Source organism: Cavia porcellus, unplaced genomic scaffold (assembly GCF_034190915.1).
Source record: "Cavia porcellus strain 051 isolate PalLab524CR breed Dunkin Hartley unplaced genomic scaffold, mCavPor4.1 scaffold_15, whole genome shotgun sequence".
Lineage (NCBI taxonomy): Eukaryota > Metazoa > Chordata > Mammalia > Rodentia > Caviidae > Cavia > Cavia porcellus.
In genome coordinates, this window is record NW_026947498.1 from 48,170,864 (window position 1) to 48,195,599 (window position 24,736).

At 38.1% G+C, this 24,736-nt stretch overlaps 1 protein-coding gene across 10 annotated transcripts in view; it reads right to left on the reverse strand.

The window, feature by feature from the left end:
- Nucleotides 1-24,736, reverse strand: part of Senp7 (SUMO specific peptidase 7) — a 202,390-nt gene that overhangs the window by 145,282 nt on the left and 32,372 nt on the right. For all 10 annotated transcript variants that reach the window (XM_063224873.1, XM_063224874.1, XM_063224875.1 and 7 more), the window contains exon 2: nt 19,454-19,506. In XM_063224873.1, coding sequence (XP_063080943.1) covers nt 19,454-19,506 — 53 coding nt within the window. The remainder of the gene's footprint in view (nt 1-19,453; nt 19,507-24,736) is intronic.

Genomic DNA, 24,736 nt, shown 5'->3' on the forward strand with positions numbered 1-24,736 from the left:
ACTTTCACTGAGAAATAGATAGGTGAACAATAACAGCTTCCCACCTTCTATATTTTTGCTGCTGATCTATTCCCATTCTAATCTTTCAAATGTAAACTACAGACTAATATATAAATTTATTTATGGCTGCAATGTTAAAATGTAATAATGGCACCCATTGCTGACAGATAAAATTTTCCATGGTTTGAACACTTTCACATCAACCACACACTGAAAAATTCAACAACCTATATTTTGTGTAGTTACTAAACCATCTTCAGATATGTCGTATCTCTAGATCTTTGTATGTGTTATTCTAGAATGATCTTAACTAGAATGTCCTTACTTCTATTTCTCCCTTGTTAAATATCAGATGCATCTCAAAATTACTCTCATCCACAGAAGTATCACCTTCACATAACAATATCCTTTTCTCTGCATATTACTACTTGATATCTTTATAGCATTTACGTTACAAATGCCATACTAAATTGTACTTTTATCTGAAAGCCTTTCTTCTCAGACTGTAGAGGTCCTTAGAGAGAGGGGTCCAGGGCTGGGGATTTAGCTCAGCAGTATAAGCACCTGGATGGCAAGTACAAGGTCATGAGTTCAATTCCCAGTATCCAAAAAAAAAAAAAAAAAAAAAGAAGGGCCCAGACTTACTCACTTTTGTATCTCCAAAGTATGTGGGTTATGATAATCTCAATATATGAATGCATGGGTTTTAACCACAAGTTTGAGATTTTTTTTAAACTTAACTAACTTTTACATTAAAATATTTATAAATCATGGTAAGCCTAAGGCTCTGGTATAGCACCTGCCTGGCAAGTGCAAGGTCCTGAATTTAAATCCCAGCACACACAAAAAAATTATTAGAGCAAGACTCTGTCTCAAAAAAACGAAAAAGCAAGGCATGGTCATACATGCCTGCAATCCCAACACTCAGGAGGCTGAGGCAGGAGGATCACAAGTTTGATACCCCTATGGACTACACAGTGAGTTCAAGGCCTATATAGACTACACAGAAAGACTGTCTCAAAATAAAATTTATATATATGTAAGACTTTTGAAATGATCTGAACTACTCAGACAATTCTTTTCTTTTCTTTTCTTTTCTTTTATGTGCCAAGAATTGAACCCAGAGCCTCATGCATGGAAAACACATGTTCCACCTCTAAGTACACCCCAGCCCCTGAGACAAATTTCAATTATGGTTTTGACCGTATATGATCAACAAAAATTTGTAAACTATTGATTTCATAAAACTTGTAATTCTAGTCCAAGAATCAGCAAGTACTGTTTATAATTTAAAACTAAAAATAGATCAAAAGGACAATGATAAGATATTGGTTAAACTGACTATAATACATGCACATAATGAATAAAACATAGCTATTAAGAATAGCTGGTGAGCAGTCTTAATTGCCATTCCCTAGTACAAATATTTGCCACACTGTCGAATTATATATTAAATATACTATAAATATTGGTTGGGCAATGCTTTAAATAAATTTGACTTCATAATACATAATTAACTAAAATACAAAAACAGGTGGTGCTTTATAATTTTCTGCCTTTAATTTTTTTATTAGAGACAGATAAAAACATGGTAGCACACACCCATAATCCCAACACTCAGGAGGCTGAGACAGAAGGACCGTCATGAGTAAAAGGACAGCATGCACTACAGAGTGAGTCCAAAACTAGCCTACATTATACAGATAGACCCTGACTCAAAGCAAGCAACAAAAAGGCATACTGAAAATTCCTGCCTATTAAGGCAACTTAGCAAGATCCTATCTCAAAAAATTTAAAAAGACCTAAGGATGTAACTCATTATAAAGGGCTAGGGCTCAATCCGAAGGATCAAATAAATAAATAAGAAAGAAATCAACTAGAAAGCTATACAATAAAGTATTAATTTTAATTCAAGCTGTGTCTGAGTGGTCTTTTTGTTCAACTGAATTTCTATCTTCATTTTTAAAAAGTATTATTTTGAAAATACTTTTAAATACTTAAAAACTCAAAATGTACCAGGTGTCTTGTGCATTTTGTGTCCATCAAAGTTCTTATCTTGTTCAGTTTATTTCCACTAACTAGCTTGAAAGAAAAACCAATAATATAAACTACCACCAAAGATTTAATCTGCTAATTGTGTAAGAAATTCTACATTTTTTAAGTATACTAGTAAAAGTTTGTATACATTATGGCAGAACAAACAAATATATTGCATTTAATAAAAGAAAAAACAAGAATACAGAAAGGTAGGAAAGCTAGAATAAGCTTTTGGTCTTGGACTAGAATAAGAAGTATCAGTATGAAAATTATGGGTTTTAACACATATGTAGTAAGGAAGACAGAGAAATAATACAGACATGGGACTCGGGTGTGTGCATGTGTGTTATATTTTTGAAGTCCTGTCGGTTGAGAATGCCTAGAAAAAAATGACACCGCCCTACTGGCTGTAAGTATATCTAGCACACTGATTGGGTTTCTCAAACCATTCTTCACCAACAAATAAATAAATAAATAAGGGTTCTTTGGAAAAGTGGCTGAATACAAAGCTGGAGCAGAGAAAATACAAGCATCCTCCAATCCCAGAAAATACAATAATGCTAGAAAGTAAGGGAAAATACCAAAAACTAAAAATAAAAAGATGTAAGTATTCAAAACTGTGCAGGATAGCTGGGCATGGCAACACATATCTATAATCCCAGACTCTAGGAAGCTGAGAAAGAAGGGTTACAAGTCTGAGCAACTCAGCAAGTTCCCTGACACTTTCTCAAAATAAAAAAAATAATAATAATAAAAAAATTTCAAAGGGCTGGGGACTGTAGTTCAGGATGAAGGTCTTGAGTTCAATCACCAGTACCACAAAAAAATAAAAAATAAAAAATTTTAAAAATTACAAGTATATACCAACACACCCAGCTAAATGGTTTGGATGGGAGCACACACCTGCAATCCCACACAGGAGGCTGAGGCAAGAGAATTACTGCAAGTTTGAGACCAGCCTGGGGTACAAAGTGAGCTCAAGGCCAGCCTGAAACTGCATGGTGAGACCCTGTCTCAAAAAAAAAATTGTTTTAAAGAAGACAAAAAAAAAAATGCTATAGAATTTGGGGCCAATAAATATGTACTACTGGGTGGGGGATTTAGCTCAGCGGCATAAGCACCTGCCTGGCAAGTGTGAATTCATGAGTTCAATCCCCAGTACCAAAAAAAATACTACTACTAATAAAGTTTGGTTACTTAAAAAATTAGGCACAGAGATTAACAACAATAAAAGTTGAATGATTACTACAAAGAAAAATGTACAAAAGCCAAGAGGAAAAGTATCCCATTGCCAAGGCTAGAAAACTCTGACCAACAAAATCAGTAACAGTAATACATTATGAGTGATAAAACAAAGTAAGAGTCTATATTGATATAAATAATTAAGCAAAGGAAGAGAAACACCTTCTTTTCAGAAGAATCTCTATTTATAAATGTAAAAGTACAGGGTATGATAATGTATCCCTATAATCCCAGCACTTGGAAGGTTGAGACAGGAGGTTTGCCAAATTCAAAGGCATCCTATGCCATATACCTAGTTCCAGGCCAGCCTTGCTACCTGGGGAGACCTCATTTCAAAAAATATAAAAATAAAAATAAAAAATACAAATGTAAAAACTTCTGGAAAAAAATAGGTAAGTAACGACCTTATCTCAAGCTGACAAAAGTCATTTATGACAAACCTATCACCAAAATAGGGAAAAATTGAAAGCTTTCACTTTACATCAAGAACAATATGGCCGGCCGTGGTGGCTCACGCCTGTAATCCCAACACTCGGGAGGCTGAGGTGGGAGGATCGTTGCAAGCTGGAGACCAGCCTGGGCTACAAAGTGAGCTCAAGGCCAGCCTGAACTGCATAGCGAGACCCTGTCTCAAAAAAAGACAAAAAAAAAAATCAAGAACAATACAAGGATGTCCACTGTCTTAATTACTTTTTACTGAGACAAAATACCTGATGCCCAAAGTTGGGAAAGGAAAGGTTTATTTCTTATAGTTTTTTGAGGTTTCAGTCCATACTCAGTTGGCTCCAAGGCAGGGTGGCATGACAGGGCCACAGTTCATGGTGGCTGCAAACAGCAAGGCAGAAACCAGCAAGAAAGAGAGACATGCCTTTTTCCTCCCATTACATTGTATGCTGGCTTCACCTCTATGTAGGTGTAGCACTGACATCATCAGTCCAAGTGCTAGACAATGAACCAATCATAAATGCATAATGCAAATGAATAGGCCTGGGGGCCACCAACATAAACCATTACATTCCACCCCTGGCCCCCAGGACTCATGTACATCTTTTATACAAAAGATATCTAGTCCATCTCCAGGAGTTGCCAAAGTCCTAACAGTTTCATCATAGCTGAAAAGTCCAAGTCCTAACTAAGTCTCCTCCAAGATCTATGGCAAACTGTAACTCCCTGTACAAATGAAACAAGGTTAAACATTTCTGAAATGCAAAGGCACAAGATAAACATTACCATTCCAAAAGTCACAAGCAAGAGAATATAAAGCATTTGAAACAAAGCAAACAAAGCAGGATGAACATTAAGTCCTAGAGTTCCATGCTCAGCATTTGAAGCAATTTAGTTGCAAGCTCCAAAAGGCTTGGGTGATTCCACCCCCAAGGCACTTCCAGGGATTTCAGCTCCTGCAGCTTCTCTCTTAAACCTTCTCTGCTCACTTTTTGCAGTTTTTCCTGGATGATCCATGTTCCTGGCTTTTCCAAACTTTTGGGGTCTCCATTGCATCTTTGGCTTCAGCCTTACATCTTTATAAATTGTCCTCTCAGGGGCACACAGCTTGTTTGGCCTCCCAAGCCCTCTGCAATCGAGGTAGAAGCTGTCTTATCCTCAGAATTTGTGCATTTTTCTTGCATTTAAAATCAGCACCATGTGGATGCCACCAAGGTTTACTGCCAGCTGGAGCAGTAGCTAGGCTTATCTCTCTCTTGGCTGTCAGGATCGATTGCCTGGATCATTGGGCTCTGTGAACCTGATTATGAAGAAAAGCTTCTCTATGTTGCAACCATTCTGGAACCTCATGTGAACTCCATAGCCATTCTGGAGCATGGTGTTCTGCAGATTTCTCCTCTGAGCAAATTCTTTCACTTTTGCAGTTCTGAGGTTGCAAAGGGTGGGGACCACTGCTTCCCGGGATGGGCCGGGGTCATCTTTCTTATCTGTTTCTTCTCAGCAATCAAAAATCTCAACTCTGTCTTTACAATCCATAGCTGTCCTGGAGTTTTCCTTCTGGTCAAACTCACAGCATTGTAAATTATCCTGCTGGGCTCTTTACTCTTGATTTGCAACATAAAGCTTGCTAAAAGCACCAAACAATATCCATGCCACAGCCTCAACATTCAACTACCTTGAAATTTCCTTTGCCAGATTAATCACTCGTTTGCCCTTGGTCTCAGTCTCAGGCAAAGTCTCTGGGCATGAGCAAAATGCAGACAAACTTTCTACCAAGCCATAACACACATCTCGGGGAGTCCAACAACCAATGCAGTCCTTCTTCCCAGTAGAAACCTCCCAAGCCAGGCCTTTACCATCAGGCTTTCTATCAGTTTTGACCTCCTGAGTTCTAACCAGAATCTCCTCTACTGAACAGCCTCTGGCTCTATGTATCCATGTGACATGCCTGAACCTTTCCAAATTCTACCCACAAGCCATTTCCAAAGCCTCTCAAAAACATGGTCAGGTATAGCACAGCAAACAACCCCACTCCTGGTACCAAATTCTGTCTTACTTTTTACTCATCGCTGAGACAAAATACCTGAAGCCCAAAGTTGGGAAAGGAAAGGTTTATTTCTTACAGTTTTTGGACATTTCAGTCCACATTCAGTTGGCTCCAAGACAGGGTGGCATGGCAGGGCCGCAATTCATGGCAGCTGCAAACAGCAAGGCAGAAACCCACAAGAGAGAGGTATGCCTTTTTCCTCCCAGTATATTCTGCCTTCACCCCTGTATGGGTATAGCACTGACATCATCAGTCCAAGCACTAGACAATGAACCAATCACAAATGTATAATACAAATGCATGAGGCCTGGGGGCACTGACATAAACCATGACATCCACCTTGACACTCCTGCTCTAAACAGCACTCAAAATGTTAGAGAAATCAGGTGAAAGAAATACAAGGGATATATATATATATATATATATATATGAAAACAGGTCAAACTGTCATTAGTTGCCGATGATATGATCCTCTATACAAACACATCCAAAAAAATCCACCAAAAGACTAACAGAACTAATAAACAAATCTAACAATATACTGTATAGAAAATCAATACACAAAAATTAATAGTGTTTCTGTATGAACTCACCAAAAAACAAATTAGTAAAACAATATCATTCACAATACAAATAAGAAAAATTAAATACTTAGGAATTAACTTAACCAAGGAAATACAGTAAACCCTCAAATTATAACTTACCTCATATACAAACAACTTCAGTTATGACCAAAATTTTAGGTTTAACTTATGGCAAAACTCATGAATTACAACCCAAATGGGGCCTACTTGAGTGTAAAGAGCTCAGGAGACTTATGATGCCAGAAAAGCACACGTAAGCATAGTCTGAGCCCATATGCCTGTGTTATAGATGTGATTTCAGTCAGTACTTTATAAAATCACTATGATTACTGCTATCAAAGTGGCACCAAAAAGCTAGAAAAAAAAGAGGAGGGAAGAGGCAGTAAAGAAAGCAATCACAACTGAAAAGAACAATGTTAAACAAAAAACAGAAACAGACATCCTGAGACCAGCTTTTAGTTGAGAAAAGTTTGAGATTAGTGAGCCAAAAGCAAGTCTTAGTGCAAGAACAAGCAGAAACACCAAAAGGATACTCAGGATTTGGAGGTAGATTTATTTCATATCAACAGGTACTGATCATTCCCAAAATACCAGGCCCTGATCTCTGGTATCTACAGCTTATATGGTATAAACAAGCAGAAAGTACAAAAAGGAGAATGGCTTATCTACTGGGGATTGGTTCTTACAATATGCATGTTAGTGACCAGCTTTGCATCACTGTGATCAGCCATTTCTAAAAACAAAAGTAACACACAATGTATCGGAAAGTATTACCTGGGCAACCAACGAACTAAAGTACACTGGCTGCCCAGGTAATACTGCCCAGGGATCTTCTCCTACATTTCTCCTCTCTTTTAGTTTCCTTGGCAATCATTTGCTGGGCATGTTATGTGTGATCTTTCAAGACAGGGCCCAAGTAGAAGTGGCTCTGTAACACTACTCTAGCAAGAGAGTGAAGGAGTTAATCTGATCTAGGACAGTGTTCAATGTACCTTAGATGCTCATCAAATCTTTATCATTTGTAAGCAGCTTACACTTTCTGAAAGTAGAAAGTAGGGGCAACCATTCATAAGCTAAGGCAAAGCAAAGACTGGAGTAATCAGCCTGAAAAAATTACAAAAATCAAGGTGAGTGGATATGGAGCAATCCTGTGAACAGTGTCTTCAGGTGTCAGCTATGCATGGACTGGTCAGCATCTGAAGTGACGAGAGCAGGGCTTTGAGTGTGCTCTCTTTTCAAGTGAGTTGTCTCTTCAATTGAGCTATCTGGCCCAGGATAATGCTCCAGTGGATCTTAAGGCTGGATTTCTGAAACTTGTGGAGTTAGTTAATATGTACCTGAGTTATATGTGTATATAAGAGTGTCTATAGGTATAGCTGGTAGCAGGACCCTATAAACTTCTGTTGTCTTTTCAGTGTGGATAGGGAATGTCTCAGGCTAGCCTGAGTAAGTGCATATGAGCACTACTAGCTATTTATAACCCATAACGTTTTATTTATGTGTAATCAATCTATATATTTTAAATGGAGAGAGTCCACTATATTGCCTGAGGTCGGGGACAGTAACACAGACACTGAAACCTGATCTGGCTACAAGAATACAGGAGCCAGCACTGTAGCCACAGCCTACAAAACAAATGGTAGGAGCAGGTCTTTGCCTCTGATATTCTGGGAGTATTGGGTAAATTTTTTTGTCTGGGGTTGATGTTTGAATCAATTAGATCCCCAGAGGGGACTCAGGCCTATGGATCAAATAATTTTGCATCATTGGTGGCAGGTTTCCAAACAGCAGCAGAAAGCAGTTTACCCTACAGCACAGATTTGGCCAAAACAGCTTTGTTCAAGATGACCACAGCACATCTAGCCTGTCAGACTTCATTCCTAACAGTGCTACATCCATCTGTAAACAGGATGTACTAGTTATTTAGCAAATCCAGTAAAGTATGTGGCACCTGGACAATTAGCTCTTGGCCTAAAGCTGCTTGTCAATTTTCTTGATCAGAATAGTAGCTGTTAGAGCAAAGAGGCAAAGCAGGGAGGCAGCTATTAGTGACCAGATTCAAGTATTTGCACAGGTAGCCCACTGGATGCTCCCAAGAGTTGATAGTCTGAATAAGCATTGTTTTTGTGAACTCAAAGATTCAGATTCTATAAAGCCAGCAGCTCTGAGAAATCTGCAGTGTTTTTCTTTTAATCAGTTTTTGCCAGATATTGAAGAGCTCTCATGTCTTTCCAACAGGCGGCTTGGGTGTCATTAACCAGAAGTGCTTTTTCAAGAAGAAACAAGTCCAAGTCAATTGTGAAGAAGGACTGGATGACAGGAGCCAATTGAAAGCAAAAAAAAGGCATTCTTTAGGTTCAGGAAGGGGAACCAGCAGGCTATGGATAACAAAAGACTGACACAGCATAGCAATCTGACAGTCCATACATAAACATTCTGTTTATGCTCAGAGCTGGGACAGAGAATTAGGCTGTCCTGGCGAGAAGATAATCCAAATCTGTTGCAAGGACCTCCCTCAAAACAGTGGGAGAGTTCCCAAACCCTTGTGGCAATTGAGAAACAGTCCAAAAAGGGTGAATGAAATGGGAAATGCAGAATGCAAGGTGATGGGTGCATTAATGGCACAGAGATCTTGCCCAAGATGATTAACAGTCTATCGGGTTGATGTGTGGCTAGATGCCTGTTTGTTTCCCATGACATCTGACAGCAACAGGGTCATGGTGAGGCAGCGAGGTTTATGGCCAGGCCCAAAGGTGAATCTTGGCTCATACCTCTGGGAAAAGAGTTGTCAGAATTTCAGGACTGCAATTATCTGCCTCAAACTGATATGAGTGTCATCTGCCTCTTGGGGAACACTCAAAGTTGCAGGTACAGGAGAGGGAGACTGACTGGGTTGGTGCAAAGGAGATGATCATTTCTAACTTGAGGAATAGGTCTCTTCCTAGAACTTTTTAACAGAGGAGGCTTTTGAAAGCAGAAAGTTCAGTTCCATTGTCTAACAGGAAAGTCACAGATTTGTCTCCAACACTTGTAATGACCACAGGCTCTCAGCACCCAATTTAATAACTCTCAGTCTGTCTTACTCATTCAGGCCTGGCAGGGTGAGGAGACATTCAGGTTGAGGTGGGCCTTGATAGTGAGGCTTCTTTGTGTCTCATAGACAAGGCATTTATTTTTTTGGGTCCATAGCCCTTGTAACTCATAGCCAGAAGGTATGGTCATCAGACTGGATTTTTTTTTTTACAGACATCAGGTGCCTTTTTAAAATCAGATTTCTGGGTGACAGTGGTTGATAGATTTTTTGTTCCCCCTCTTTGATGTCTCTGAGACACACCTGACTGATTTTACACTTCTAGGTGGGGAAAACTTTTGGAAAGAACATAGCAACTCATTTGTCAGGGCTGACAGTACAATGTTTCCTTGGTCAAAATGTGGAACTCAGAAGGAATTGTTGATAGTCATCTCAGATGGGCATTAGATGACGCCATCTAACCAAGATAGGCATTTCTCCAGGGAGTCTCTAAGATTCAATGCAGGCAATAAACTTGAACTGGTACAATTGGCTGGAAGCAGACAAGTTGGGAGTGGGGAGCAAAGCTATAGGTGTTGGTAGCAACTGTGGCAGCCAGTAAGTACCATGGCAGAATTCTCAGGAAGAATGGGCTTATTTTTTCCTTTTTGTTTTTCTTTGAGATGCAGGGAGTGGTTTGGGTTCTTTTTTTTGTTTGTTTGTTTCATTTTTAATTCCACAAAAGTTTTTCGTTGAAGTCAGGGACTATGGGTTTTGATTAATTAGTTCCCATCTCCAACATCTAATGTGTGTGTGCTCTTGAACAATGTCACAACAGACAAAAGGTAAGTACCCCTCAGAGATAGATCATTCACATGTCCTCCTCCATGTGTACCTCACTGGGACTTAGATGCAGCTTAGCCATATATGTCGTACATCAAATGCCACAGAGCCACAAGTAAGGGCTCAATCAGTAAATATGACAAGTGCTTCCCAATCTTGATACACAGATGGAGCAGCCTATTGCTTATGCTGTCAGGGCCACTCAATCACACATTCATTCAACATGGACTCAGAGGTTTAAGATTCCAACTCCCCTCCCTTGAGGGTACTCCTGACTAATAAGAGTTGATCAGACTCCCCTTCTGCTCAAGCTGAGCAAGACTAACGGGGGAACTACAGGGACTCTTACCAGAATCAAGCAGGAAGGCAGGCAGACAGACTACCTCCTCCTTCCTTGGCATCTGATGTGAGCTGCTCAAGCAGGTAGCCAGGAACTCTCCTCTAGACCTCCAAGGGCACTCAAGAAATCTCAAGGCCATGCCTTCCTATCAGGACCTAGAGAAGTCCTTGCTCCGTCCATGAGGAACACAATGAGTGACCAAAGAGATCAGCATGGATGGTCAACCCAATTGATGCACCAGATGCACCAGCAAACAGAAACAGTGAAATGACACTCAGCATTTGGAGGCAGATTTATTTTATATCAGTGGATACTAACTGGAATGGATCATTCCCAAAATATCAGGCCCTGATCTCTGGTGATCTAGGGCTTATATAGGATAAGCAAGCAGGAAGTACAGAGGCAGAAAGGCTTGTCACCTGAGGGTTGGTTCTTACAATATGCATAATGGTGACCAGCTAAATATCACAAATACAGACATTTTTATGAAACAAAAGTAACTGGAACTATTATCTAGGCAACTAACAAACTGGAGTATACTGGCTGGGGAAGGGTTTGGGATCTTCTGCTATATTACTGGGCTACAGACTCTCCCACGGATGAAAATAATACTAGTAAGCCAGACTCCTGATTTTCTTACGGAAGAGGACTCTTCTTCCAAACAATAGTCACCCTTTATTTCATCCTCCCTTTTAGCAAGCCAAAGATGTCAACTTGAATGGTGAATACAGTTTAAAATTTTGTTTCTGGTGAACTAGGCATATTTTACAACTTTTTGGTGAATACACTAGGAAAATTAGTGGTATTTCTGGTAAATTACCTATATTATATAATCCTTTTTATTATGAAAAGGTTAGTTAAGTAGTATTTCAGGAAGTTTAGAACACATTATGGGAATTCCCACTTTTTTATGAGAAAAATAGTCTTGACTTCCAACCAACTTGAGTTATGACTAGCCTTCACAAACAAATTTGAGATTGTAAGTCAAGGTCTCTACAATGAACAGTATAGTACTCTGAAAAATACACCAAAGAAAACATCAGAAAAAGGAATAATATCCCCTGTTCTTGGATAAGCAGAAACAATATTGTCCAAATGGCATGTTGCAAAAACTGATATGTTGTTTTAATACAATCTAAATGGAAATACCAATTGCATTCATAAAATTAGAAAAGACCTTATATGAAACCAGAAGAGACCTTAAATGAATCCAGTACACTAAAAGCAATTCTGAGGAACAAAAAACAGAAGATATCACAATCTCATATTTCAAGATACACTACAAAGGGGAGACAAGAAGATGGTGGCTTGCTAGGTAGCTGGGTTGAGCCTCTCTGGAAAAAACAGCTCAGACGCTGGAATTGGACAACATGGAGAGGGCTGGATGAGTGGAGAAGGATTCTCGCGACCCCAGGAGGAAACTGAAGGAAAAACAAAAATAGGAAGAGGAAAGAGAAACGCCAGTGGAGGGTTGGAGCTAGATGTGCTCACTGAGACCCTTCCCGCCCTGTGCTAGGCACATCTGGAGTCAGCCGATTCAAGGTCGCGCTGAAGCCAAAGCTGCCAATAACGGGAAGTGGTGGGTCCTGGGCCCTTGGCAGAAGGACGCGATGAGGCAGAGGGTGGAGCCAAAGTGGAGAGCTACATTAATTCTAGGCGAGTGCTGAAAATTGGCTCCTGTGGCGGGTGAGGTCAGCTGGAAGACATCTTAGAATGAGACAGAGTCCAGCGGTGGTGTCAGTCAGCTGCCCCTGGCTCAGAGAGGACTGGTGGAATCAGCTTGGGCTGAATTACGCCCCTGGTCGGGACCCAACAGCCAAGGACGAAACTGTCCCGACCATGTGACATCAGCCATAGCACACCCTAAGTAGCTGAAGGAACTTCAGAGAAATAGGGACAACTCGTACAGCAGCTGCAGATAGGTTGGAAAGTTATGACACTTTTGTGCAGTGTACATCTATAAAGCTAGAAGGAAGAAAACCTTGTGGCTTTAGTAAGTAAAATAGTATAGCTCAAGATCAAGCTCAGGGGTAAAAAGGTTCAGCACCACTCAGATAGATAATGGGTTGACCCCTTAATCTAAAAACTAAACGAGCTAGTGGGACATAAAATATACAAAGCATCCTAAGAAGGGGAAAGGTAAAGAACTGCCTAAAAAAGGAAGGCAGAGGACATTGTTAATAGTGTATCAGGATTTAAAAGCCACAGTAGTCTTATCGCTGTGTTTAGTTTGATTTTATTTTGTTCCAGTCTGTCTACTCATACTAGATTTGAAAGCACAGATAGCTATCCCAAAAATAGCAAGATATACCACAGTAACTATCCTTAATTTCCTATTAACTTAAACTGAAGCCCTGTATTACTTACATTGTCTTACTATAACTGATCTTATTTGAAGCTGGTTTGTTAGACTGCTGTTTTGCCTTGACTGATTTTATTTGAATTTGGTATGCTTGATAGTATCAAGTTGAAGAGTAGAGGTAACTACTCTGAAGATGACAAGATGTAATAAGATACCCATTCTGGTTTGATTATTAACTGTTTTTGAAGTCCTACAATGTCTCCAAAGTTGTGTTTTTATTAAAATAGCTATATAATGCTATGTTTGATTATATTATGTCTGATGATGTGGACAATTCTATTAAAAATAACAAGAGATAGTATAGTAACTACTTTAGCTCACCTAATACTGTGGTTTTATATGTCTTTTTTTTTTTTTTTTTTTTGCCTTTTTCCTTTTTATGGATACCAGGGATCGAACTCACAACTTCCTGCTTGCAAGGCAGGCACTTATGCCGCTGAGCTAAATCCCCAGCCCCTATATGTCTTTTTCATTTCATGTTTTTCTAGGAATTGGTTTTGTTGTCTTATTTTGATCTTTTTTCCCCTACAATACAGAAAGGATAGATATACATGTAGAGATTCACACATGGGGAAAATTTCTAAACAGCTTACGGGAAAAAATTATACAATGCACAATTTAATGAACAGATACTCTGAAGAAGAAGAGACACTAAGATACCCAGTGCTAATTCTTGTAGCATTATGATATTAAATCTAGCAATACTATTATTCACTGTTCAGAGTGATGTTAGTCTAGTGTCTTATGTTCAATTTCAGCATACGTAAAGATAAGGACAACTACTTCGAAGAGAATGAAAGACATTATGGCAGCCATTATTGACTTCCCCAATGTCAACTCCTGAAAAGCTAAAAAGTCTTCATCATCCTGTTATGATTAGATTAGTTCTATAATGTTCAGTATGTATTCAATGTGTGTGAAGATGAGGACAACTACTTGGAAGAAAACTAGAGACAATAAGATAGTGAAGATATCCAGTGGACTTGCTTTGAAATCTATATTTCTTAAAATTGTTTCCTTATGATCTGTCTTGTTCTGTTTTGTTCTGTTTAATCTTACCCTCTTTAAAATAAACAAAGACTCATGCATATGTAGAACCTATAAACAGTTTATGAGAACTGATCTTATAACACATGATGAAATGAACAAATACTTTGAAGAAAAAGAGACACTACAGTACCCAGTGCTGCATCCTGTAGTGTTATCATGTGAAATCCAGCAATACTATTATTCTTTGTTCAGAATGATTTTAGCCTGCTGTGATTTGTTTAATTTAACATAAATGAAGATATGGATAACTGCATATATGTTTAAGTGTATAGGATTGATAACCGTATTACCAAGTTTTTGTTGGATAGTTGAATAGAACCATTTGCAGTCTCACTGTTTGAATCCCCACTCTGTATGCTTCACTTTTCTACCCTGAACAACTATTTGTAAGAGGACAATATGTAAACATCAACTAGTGATTTCTTACTGTTTATTTTTTCTTTGAAAGTATGTATTATTTCTACCCATTTTGTTTTGTTTAATCTCTCTTTAAATAAAATTTTTTTAAAAGATATACTACAAAGATATAGCGATAAAAGTGCATTATAATTGAGGAAGGAAGATCATTGCAAGTTCGAGTGCCTGGGTTGTATGTGAGTTCAAGGCCAGCTTGGACTGTGTAGCAAGATCCTGTCTCAAAAAAATTAAAATTAAAAAATTAAAATTAAAGTGGATGGCAACAACACAAAAACAGAAATTCAGGTTAAGGAAACAACATAAGAAGAAAGTCACCAAAAAAGATAACAAAAGAAGAAAACCATCTAGTATTTGCCAAAATGGACAAAAACATACACTGGAAGAAATAGCCTGCAGAAGACTGAACCTAGACCCATATCTATCACCATGCACCAAAATAAAATCAAAATGAAATCAAAGACACAGATATTAAAACAGAAACACTTCAACCTGCTGTAAGATAAAACTCTTTAAGTGATTGATATAGGTACGGACTTTCTAAACTAACCTGAATTAAGCCAAGAAATACTATGCAGAATCAGTAAATGAGATTATATCAAATGAAAAAAACTTTTGCACACCAAACAAAGCAATACAATGAGACAGCTAACAGAATGGGAAAATATTTTGCTAACTACCTCTCTGACAGACCAAGAATATATAAAGAACTCAAAAAAGTCAGACTTCCCAAAATAAAGATCAAAAATGAACAACTGAAATGGATGCCTCTCAGAAGTACAAATGGATAATAACTACATGAAAAAATGCTCAATAGTCAGGTGTAGACATGCACACCTATAATCCTAGCATTCGAGGCTGAGGCAGGATGATCACTATGAATTTGAGACCAACTTGAGTTGTATAGCAAAACCCTGTCACAAATAGATCAAAAAAAAAATTCTCAATATATCTGACAATTTAAGAAATACAAATTAGATCAATAATGAGATTCCATCTTAACCTCAGGGGGGAAAAATGTCTATCATCAAAAAATCAAACAAAACAAATGCTGGAGAGGCAGTGGGAGCACAGTGATACAAACATACTCATGTTTATAGCAGCACCATTCATAATAGCCAAAGCTTGAAGCTGACCTAAATATTCAATAGATGAGGAGACTAAGAAAATGTGGCATTTACACATAAATATACAACTGTGATATATATACATAAATATATTCAACAATAAAGATGTATAAATTTCAATCATTTCTAAGGAAAATGTATGAAACTTGAGATCACATTAAATGAAATAAATAATACATACAAACTTAAATATCACATAAATTCTTTTATGTGAGAAATTCAAAGTATAAATAATTTTTGAGGTAACAAGTATTACAACTCCTTGAATCCACAAGGCAAGAAAAGCAATTAAACAAAGAAGAAATAAGCAAAGCCAATACCAGGAAAATAACATGACAATAAGGCAATACATATCAATTATAATCATCAATGTTAATGGTCTCAATTTATGAAACAAAAGAAACAAGAGTGTCAGAATGAATCAAGAAGCAAGATCCTACAATATGTTGCACACAAGAAATACATTTAATTCAAAAAGAAATTCATAGGGGACTGAGGATTTAGCTCAGCGGCATAAACACCTGCTTTGCAAGCAGGCGGTCGTGAGTTCGATCCCCGGTACCGATAAAAAGAAAAAAAAAATTAAAAAGAAATTCATAGACTGAAAGCCAAAGAATGTAAAACAATACTCCATGCAACAGGAACCTGTGAAAAAGCTGGGGTGGCTATTCTATTTGGAGACATAGTGGGTTTCAAACCAAGACTGATTAAGAGATAAAGAAGGTGACTACATCCTTGTAAAGCAGACAGTCCAACAAAAAAGCTAACAATCACAAATATGATATACTAAATATAGGTGTACCCAACTATATAAAACAAATATTAATGGATAAAAGAAGTTGAATAAACACTAATACAATACTAAAGGGAGACCTCAGTACCCACTATTACAAATAGATAGATCAACTAGACAAAAAATTCAACAAATATCAAAACTGAACAAGATATTTAAATAAATGCATTTAATAGATGTTTATAGAGTGTTTTATTACCTCAAAAAATCAGAATATACATTCTTCTCCGATGTGCATGAGACATTCTCCACAACAGACTACATACTACCACATAGAACAAGCTTAAGTTAATACAAAGGAAATGAAAATATCCCAGGCATATTATCTGACCACAGTGGAATGAAACTGGAAATTGGTATCAAAAGAATCCTCAAAACACTCCAAATCCAAAAATGGGCACCTGAAATGAATAGACCCTTCTCAGATGAAGTACAGCAGCAAATAAATACATGAAAATATGTTGAATATCACTGGTCATTGGAGAGATGCAAATTAAAACATTGATATTCTGTCTTACTCAAGAAATCAACCAACAACAAATGCTGGTGGGGGTATAGAGAAAAAGGAATTCTTACCCACTATCAATGAAGGTACAGACTGATGCAACGACTATGGAAATCAGCATGGAGATCCCTAAAAAAATCTAAAACTAGAGATTCCATTCAACTCAGCTATTTCCCTTGTTGGTATCTTCCTAGAATTAAAAGTATCACACTGCAACTATATATGCACACCCATGTTTAACAGCAGCACAGTTTGTAATAAGTAAATCTTGGAAACAGCCCAAATGCTCATCAACTGATGAATGGATTAAAAAAGATGTGGTATTTTTCTGCAATAGATACTACTCAGTCATAAAGAAGGATAAACTTGACACATTTCTAAGTAAACAGATGTAATTTGAGGCCATACTATTAAATAAAGTAAATCAGACACATGTGTAAATACTATATGCTTTCTCTGGTATGAGAAACTGAAAGTGTAAATAAGTATAACTAAACTATGTAATAGATATTGTGAAATATGAAGAAAATACTCTAGGCTGTATGTAGTGATATACACCCATAACCCCAGGCAGGAAGATCACTGTGAGTTCAAGACCAGTTTGGGCAATAAAATGAATTCAAGGGCAAGCCTACACTGCATAGTGGAACCCTGTTTGTAAAAGACAAAGAAAAAAAAGAAAGAAAGAAAGAAAAGAAGGAAAAGGAAAGAGGGAAAGAGAGAAAGTGAGAAAGAGAAAGAAAATGTTGAAATGGGGAGATGTTGTCTATTATTCTCCAGGCTGGTCTGAAACTTCTGGGCTTACGATATCCTCCCAAGCATCCTTCCAAGTAGTTGGAATTATAGGCTCACACCATTCACAGACCCTGGCTTCAATACTATAAATTCTAATTATAGAATATCACATGAATTGCATAAAGGACACAATAGCTAGAGCAGAGCACTTTGCTTAACTGCAGATATTAAAAGCAGGAGCAAGAAACAGTTTTTTGAGACAGTGTCTCACTGTGTAGTCCAGGCTGGTCTTAAACTCACTATGTTGTCCAGACTGGCCTCAAACTCATAGTGATTCTCCTGCTTCAGCCTTTCAATTAAATACAGAAGTATTTAAAACTGGGAGTGCTACAGTAAGAGAAACCACTAACAAAGTGAAAAGACAACTCATAATGTGGAAGAAAATGCTTGCCAGCTGTACCTCAAAGGATTACTACTGAGAACATATAAAGAACTCAAAAAAAAATCAGTCCTCCCAGATTTAAAGACCCAATCCAAAAATGGCCATCTGATTTGAATACACACTTCTCAGATGAAGAAATGCAAACAGCAAATAAATACGTGAAAAAATGTTCAACATTACTGGTCATTCAAGAGACACAAATAAAAACAACACTAAAATTCTCCCTCAGCCCAGAAAAAAAAAGGCTATTATGAAGAAATCAAGTAATAGTAAACGCTGGAGGGGCTGTGGGAAAAAGGAACACTTCCCCACTGCTGGTGGGAATGCAGACTGGTGCAACCACTATGGAAATCAGTGTGGAGATTCCTCAATAAATTAGGACCAGAGATCCCATTAAACCCAGCTATTCCCCTTCTGGGTATCTTCCCAAAAGAATTAAAAACATCATTTAAAAAACATTAAAAACTAGGTGTTATAATACTAGATGTCCCCACTAAAACTCATTGAAATTTGATTGCCAAATACAAAGGTGTAGGGAAGCAGGGACTTTAAAAGGTAACTAGGTCATGGGCACTCAGTCCTTACAAACGGATTAACATCTTTATCAAGAGACTGGGTTATTCTAAAAAGAACACCCGGCAAATCTTAGGAAAAAAAAGAAAAAGACTACCTATAACTATGTTCTCTATGTGGTTTTTCTAAGGTACTCTTGATTTCCTTCACTAACCTCCTTTATGATTGATTTCTTTCCCTTTTGTCAAATCCTACAATGGTATAATATAAAATGGTCCAATTAAAGGTCTCTGTGCATAAATAATTCCAAGAAAAATATCTGGCAAATGATTATATAAATCAGGGCATTAATGCATTTAAATCACAAAATTCTAGAGGGGAAAAGATTATCTTTCTTGAAAAAAGAGAAAGTATTTTAAAACACTTGCTACATACACAAAAAATTTCATTTTGCTTGTTTTGCTTCCCTTGGTTTACAGAGATGAGAAAAAAAGGTTTAAAACAATATATTCCAAGAGTAGTTTTCAGTACATGCTATGAGTACTACTATTCATATATTTATATAGCATTATTAATAAATGAACAGGAGGTATGCTAATATATTCAGTCATTAAAGAGACTAAGTTATATTTTGTATAAAATCTAAAATGAGGGCTAGAAAGTATGCTGTTCATCTTATAATGGTTTTTTAAAGGGTAGGGTAGGGTATAGCTCAGTGGTAAAGCACTTCTCTAGCATTTATAATGCCCTAGGTTTGGCCCCTAGCACCACAAATACAAATAGAAATATTTTAAAAGGCTATTCCCAGAAAAGTAATCTTAGTTAACCCTCCATTAATTACAACTCAACATTTTCCCGACATAAATTTTTACAATGTTTTCTTTTTACTAAAAAGGAAAAATAGCAAAATATTTTCAATATCAGTAATTCCAAATGAATAGGTTAAAAGCAAAACTAACACATACCTCATGTAAGTCAGAAGATGGAGACTTTTTCCTTTTTCCTTCTGTAACAATCTCTAAAAAAATCAAAAACATGGTAAAATTATCATTTAACATCTAAATGAAATAAACAATTTAATGAAAGAGATCCTTTTATAGCCACCCTTTTATATTAACTTATTAGATACAAAATTTATATTGATATCTATTACAGAACCTGAAGGGCTACGCATAAAGTTCAAAAAATAATTAAATGTGACACAATAACAGCAAATCCTAAATCCATTTTATTTCAAAAAGAAAAAGGAAAAAAAAGAATAATAGATTCTCATTAAATGTTTCCAATAAATACATGAATGATGACAATAGAAAAAAAGAAAACTGGCCCTAACAACTAACCACAAATTTTACAAAAAGACCTCATATCCAGTGACTAAAATCACCTCATTAGACAAACTTAGAATGATGGAAGGGAGTAGATTATTTAGAAGCTGGTAATATTCTACAAAAACATTTTCAGTTCTGGCATACTGTTTATCCAAGCATGCTGTGCAACTCCGAACAATTTAACTCTACTCACCAACATTGCTCAGGCTTTCTGTGAGTTTTTCTTTTATAAATTCTTTCAATCAGCAAATATTTATTCAGTATACTATGGTACCTATTACCATTATCCTGGTATCCGGCTCTGAAGTTCTATACCAATTTCACTGCATTGTCTCAATTGGCTTTTTTCTGTCTTGTATTATTGTACTTTATTAACTTCAAAATTAAAAAAATATTTATTCAGTATCTATCACTTGCCTGTTATGGTGTCAAGCAATAAGTATATAGTATTGAGCAAGTCAGCACAGCCCAAAATTTCCCGATTCTTTTCTTTTTGGTACCGGGGATCGAGCTCACAACCTTGCACTTGCAAGATAGGTGCTTAGGCCACTGAGCTAAATTCCCACCCCAATTTCTTAACCAAATGGGAGGGGAAAACAAACCCGAACCCTACCTTTTACTAGATATAAAAATTAATTTGAAATGGATCATACATTTTTTTAATTAAAAAAGTTAAAAGAAAGAAGGAGATTAAGATAAAAGAGAATCATACATTTCAATGTTTAAGATAAAATGAAGTTTCCCCTAACCATAAATGAAAAGATTAATAAACTGGGCCTCATTAAAATTGAGAACTTCTGCTCATCAAAACTCATGATTCAGAGAGTGTAAAACAAGCTTTATACTGGAATTAGATTACTAACGTTATATACATACATATTTGTCAAAAGAATTAGGGGCTGGGGATTTAGCTCAGCGGCATAAGCACCTGCCTTGCAAGCAGGCGGTCTTGAGTTCGATCTCCAGTACCAATAAAAAGGGGGGGAAAAATTTAAAAAAAAAAAAAGAATTATAACCAAAATAAGTGGATAACTCCTTGTGCTGAGGATATAGATCAATGGTAAACATATGCTTAGCACACTTCATATGCTTAGAACCTGGGTTCAGCCCACAGCAACACACATATACACACACACACATACACCCCTCCTACAAAGCAAATATAAGACAACTTAACTTTCAAAAATGAATGTACAGATACTGTTACAGGGAACTGAGACAAATATTATAGGTAGTCGGACTGGGCTGGGCCCTCACAGAGTCAGGGCAGAAGGCTAGATGCCTTGCAATTAAGTGGGAGACAGACCCTTCCAATGTGGGCCAGACCTCAAGCCAAAAGATAAATCAAATGTACCCATATACTTCCTAAGGATAAGCATCAGGAATTAATACTCTAAACAGGTCTCTACAGAGAGAAAAGTCAGCATCTCCCAAAAATTGGCCATGCGGGCACTTGGGGGACCAACCAAGAAATCAACTAGCCAGCCTTCCTGGTAAGCTGTGCAAGCCCACACATGTTCCAAGAAGAGAAAAGTCACAGTCTCTCAAGAATCAGCCATGCTGGGATTTGGGGAACCAACCAAATCAACTAGCCAGCTTTCCTGGTAAGCTGTGCATGCCACACACAATCCAGGGAAAGAAAAGTCAGCACCTCCTGTGAGCCTACTGGCACAATCAAACATGGTTCACCTCTCACCCCCGTTAACCAGATGGTCCCATGGACAGCCTGAGTTGATAGTTGTTTGGTTGATTATGCTGACCTGGGACCAGCAGTTTGAGCATCCTTTGGGAGGATGGCAATATACAATATAGCAAATATGGGAGATTTCCTTCTATCTTGTCTTTGATGTCCAATATTGTTTTCACTGTTTTGCTTTGTTCTGATTGTTTTTCCTTTATTCAATATTCTGTTTTGATTGGTTTTATAGTATGTTTTATTTTGGGTTTGATTTTGCTATTTCTGAAAGAATGGACAACTATCTTGAAGAAAACAAGATATACTACGGTAACTATTATTGTTTTCCCGGTATCCTGCTCTGAAGTTCTGTACCAATTTTGCCGCATTGTCTTGATTGACTTTGTTGGATTTTACTATCTTTAAAATAATAAATAAATAAATAAATAAATAAATAAATAAATGGGTCTCTTCCACCCTGAGGAAGCCAGAAGTCACCAACTCAACCTCCTATAGGAAGAATCATTGCTCTTTATGCATACCTGCTTGCTAAGATTCACTTCCCCATTTGTCCCTGATTTAATCAATTTTACCTTAGCAATTAATCTTATTGGTTGGCTATAGGTCTGTCCCACCTCATGCCCACTTTGTGAGTTCTCATGTTTTTGTCACTTTAGACCTGCCTTGCTTTGTGGTTTTGCGCTATAAAAATCCCTAGAAAAGACAGAGTCTTTGGCAACCCATTCAGGACCCTCTCTTTCAGACAGAAGCTTTCTTTCTCTCAATATACATATTCTGCTCTTAACTTCGGTTGTTTCTAAATTTCATTCCTCAATTTTAGAAAACATGAACTCGTACCGGACATCTAGTAGGTTGGGAGTTTCATCCTCCTATATCAATATATCAGACAGCAGATTACAACTAGCAACACTCAAGTTGTTTGGAGGTCACTCACCAGGATCTGCAGGTACTCAGAAACACAGTAAGATAAAAATCTAGATGCTCGTAGGCAAATTTTTTAAAAGACAAAAAGTGCTGGGCATGGTGGAATATGCCTATAATCCCAACACTCAGAAGGCTGTGCTAAGAGGATAACTCTGAGTTTGGAATCTGGTCTACACAGTGAGTACAAACCAGTCTGATTTACATAGACAAAACCTGTCTCAAAAACCCAAAACAGAGACTTCCGGGAGAACATGGCGGACAGACAACAGCAACTACTGGAGGCTCTCTGAAAGCCTCGGCTCAGAGGCCAGGAATGATGCGGACTAAGGAGACATGAACCGGTAGAGATATGCTCTGCTGACTCAGGAACGAACTGGGCTGAGAGAAACCAACTTAGAATACAGTCCTGGCGCTAAAATAGGAACAGAAAAGACTCGGTGTGGAGGCTTGACCCCGCGCATTGGAAACCGCGATTTGGGTTTCCCGCCGCCCGGCGGCTGGCTGCCTCCACTGCGGCTCGGCAAGGAGAGACACGCAGAAGCTCTGGGAACGGGAGTCTGCGAACGGAGTCGAAAACAGGACAGACAAGGAGGCGTACATGAAAACTGACTGGTGGCGAGGTGAGTGAGAGAAACTGACCCCCTACCACAGTTTGACTCCAGCGGAGGACTTTCTGGGCTCGGGCAGTCCTGTAAGAGCGGGGCGCAGTGGCGACTCCAGCCACACATTCCCGTCTCGGGCGGGATTGGTGAAAAGCGCCTGGCCTGCGTGACGCTGCTGGCGGACTCAGTAGGCTGGCCTAACCCAGATCCCAGAGCCTGACGGTGGCCCGGAGGAGCGACTGACTCCCGCGTAGGCTGCCTCCTCTGCAACTCCTGGTGCGCAGCGGTGGGCGGGAACACCTAGCCAGCGCAATTTGATCAGGCTGTGGCTGACAGGCAGGGAAGCCGGGCCTCCTATGTAAGCTTGCATTTTATAAGGAACAGAAAATATGGGGAAGGGAAGCAACAAGAAAGGCTCCTCGGCCCCCAATTCTGAGAAACAGGCAATAGTGGACACCGCACCAATATACATTAAGCGCCATATAGAGAGCCTCATAGACCAATACAGGAATGAAGTTATCAACGACCTGAAGCTAGAAGTATGCAGAATAGTTAGAGAAATGCTAAGCACCACCCAGGAAAAAACAGATGGTGGAATGGAGGAACAGAAAAAGAGGGGAGAATTGCTTGATGGAGAAAACAGAGAAAGCATTGAGTATGTGAAGCAGGTTCAAAGGGACTATCAAGAAATTAAGAAGTCTATCCAAGACTGGCATAACAGCTTGAAAGAAACTAAGGACAGACTATCTGAACTGGAGGGCAGACTTGTAATATGGGAGAATGAAATGAAAAACTTCTTAAAAATAACAAAGAAACAAACAGCAATAATACAAAGACAAGAAGATGATAAGAGGAGCCATAACTTAAGGATTAAGAACATAAAAGAAGAAGTAGGGACACAAACAAGTGAACTACAAAAGCTACTCACAGAAATAATCCAGGAGAATTTTCCTAATTTAGCAAAAGGTAAAGATACTCAGATGTATGAGGCATACAGGACCCCAGCTACCTACAACCCTAACAGAGAAACACCCAGGCATATAATAATAAAAATTCCAGAAATTCAATACAAGAACAGAATATTAAAAGCTGTCAGAGACAAGAAACAGACCACTTACAAGGGAACACCCATCAGAATTACAGCAGATTTCTCTGCACAAACCATCAAATCACGAAGAGCATGGGGGGAAATAATTCAAGCTTTGAAAGATAATAATCTCCAGCCAAGATTGAGATATCCTGCACAACTGTCCCTGGAAATTGATGGAAAAACGAGGTGCTTCCAGGATAAAGAGGAACTGGGGGAATTTGCAACCACCAATTCAACCCTACAGAAAGTATTGCAGGATATTCTAAAAAAAGAAAAATACAAAGAACCCAGAAATAGTGGCGGGGAGGCCACAACGAATGGAGCAGAGAACAAAATGAAGAAGACAAACTGACAGCTACTGACAGAAAAAGAGCTCAACAGAAATGAGACAGAGAAGATTGGATGATAGGAACAGCTATTTTGGAGAAAATGACATCTTAATAGGTAATACTGATTTAGTACCATCTTGTTTTGAAGTCTCATCTAGCTTTTGTTCTTCTGTCCCCATTGGTCTAAACAGGTTGTATCTTATTGGATTTTATTATGTATGATAGTATAAGCAAAAACCTTTTAAAGACAAGGAGAATATACAGAAACCATTGTTCATT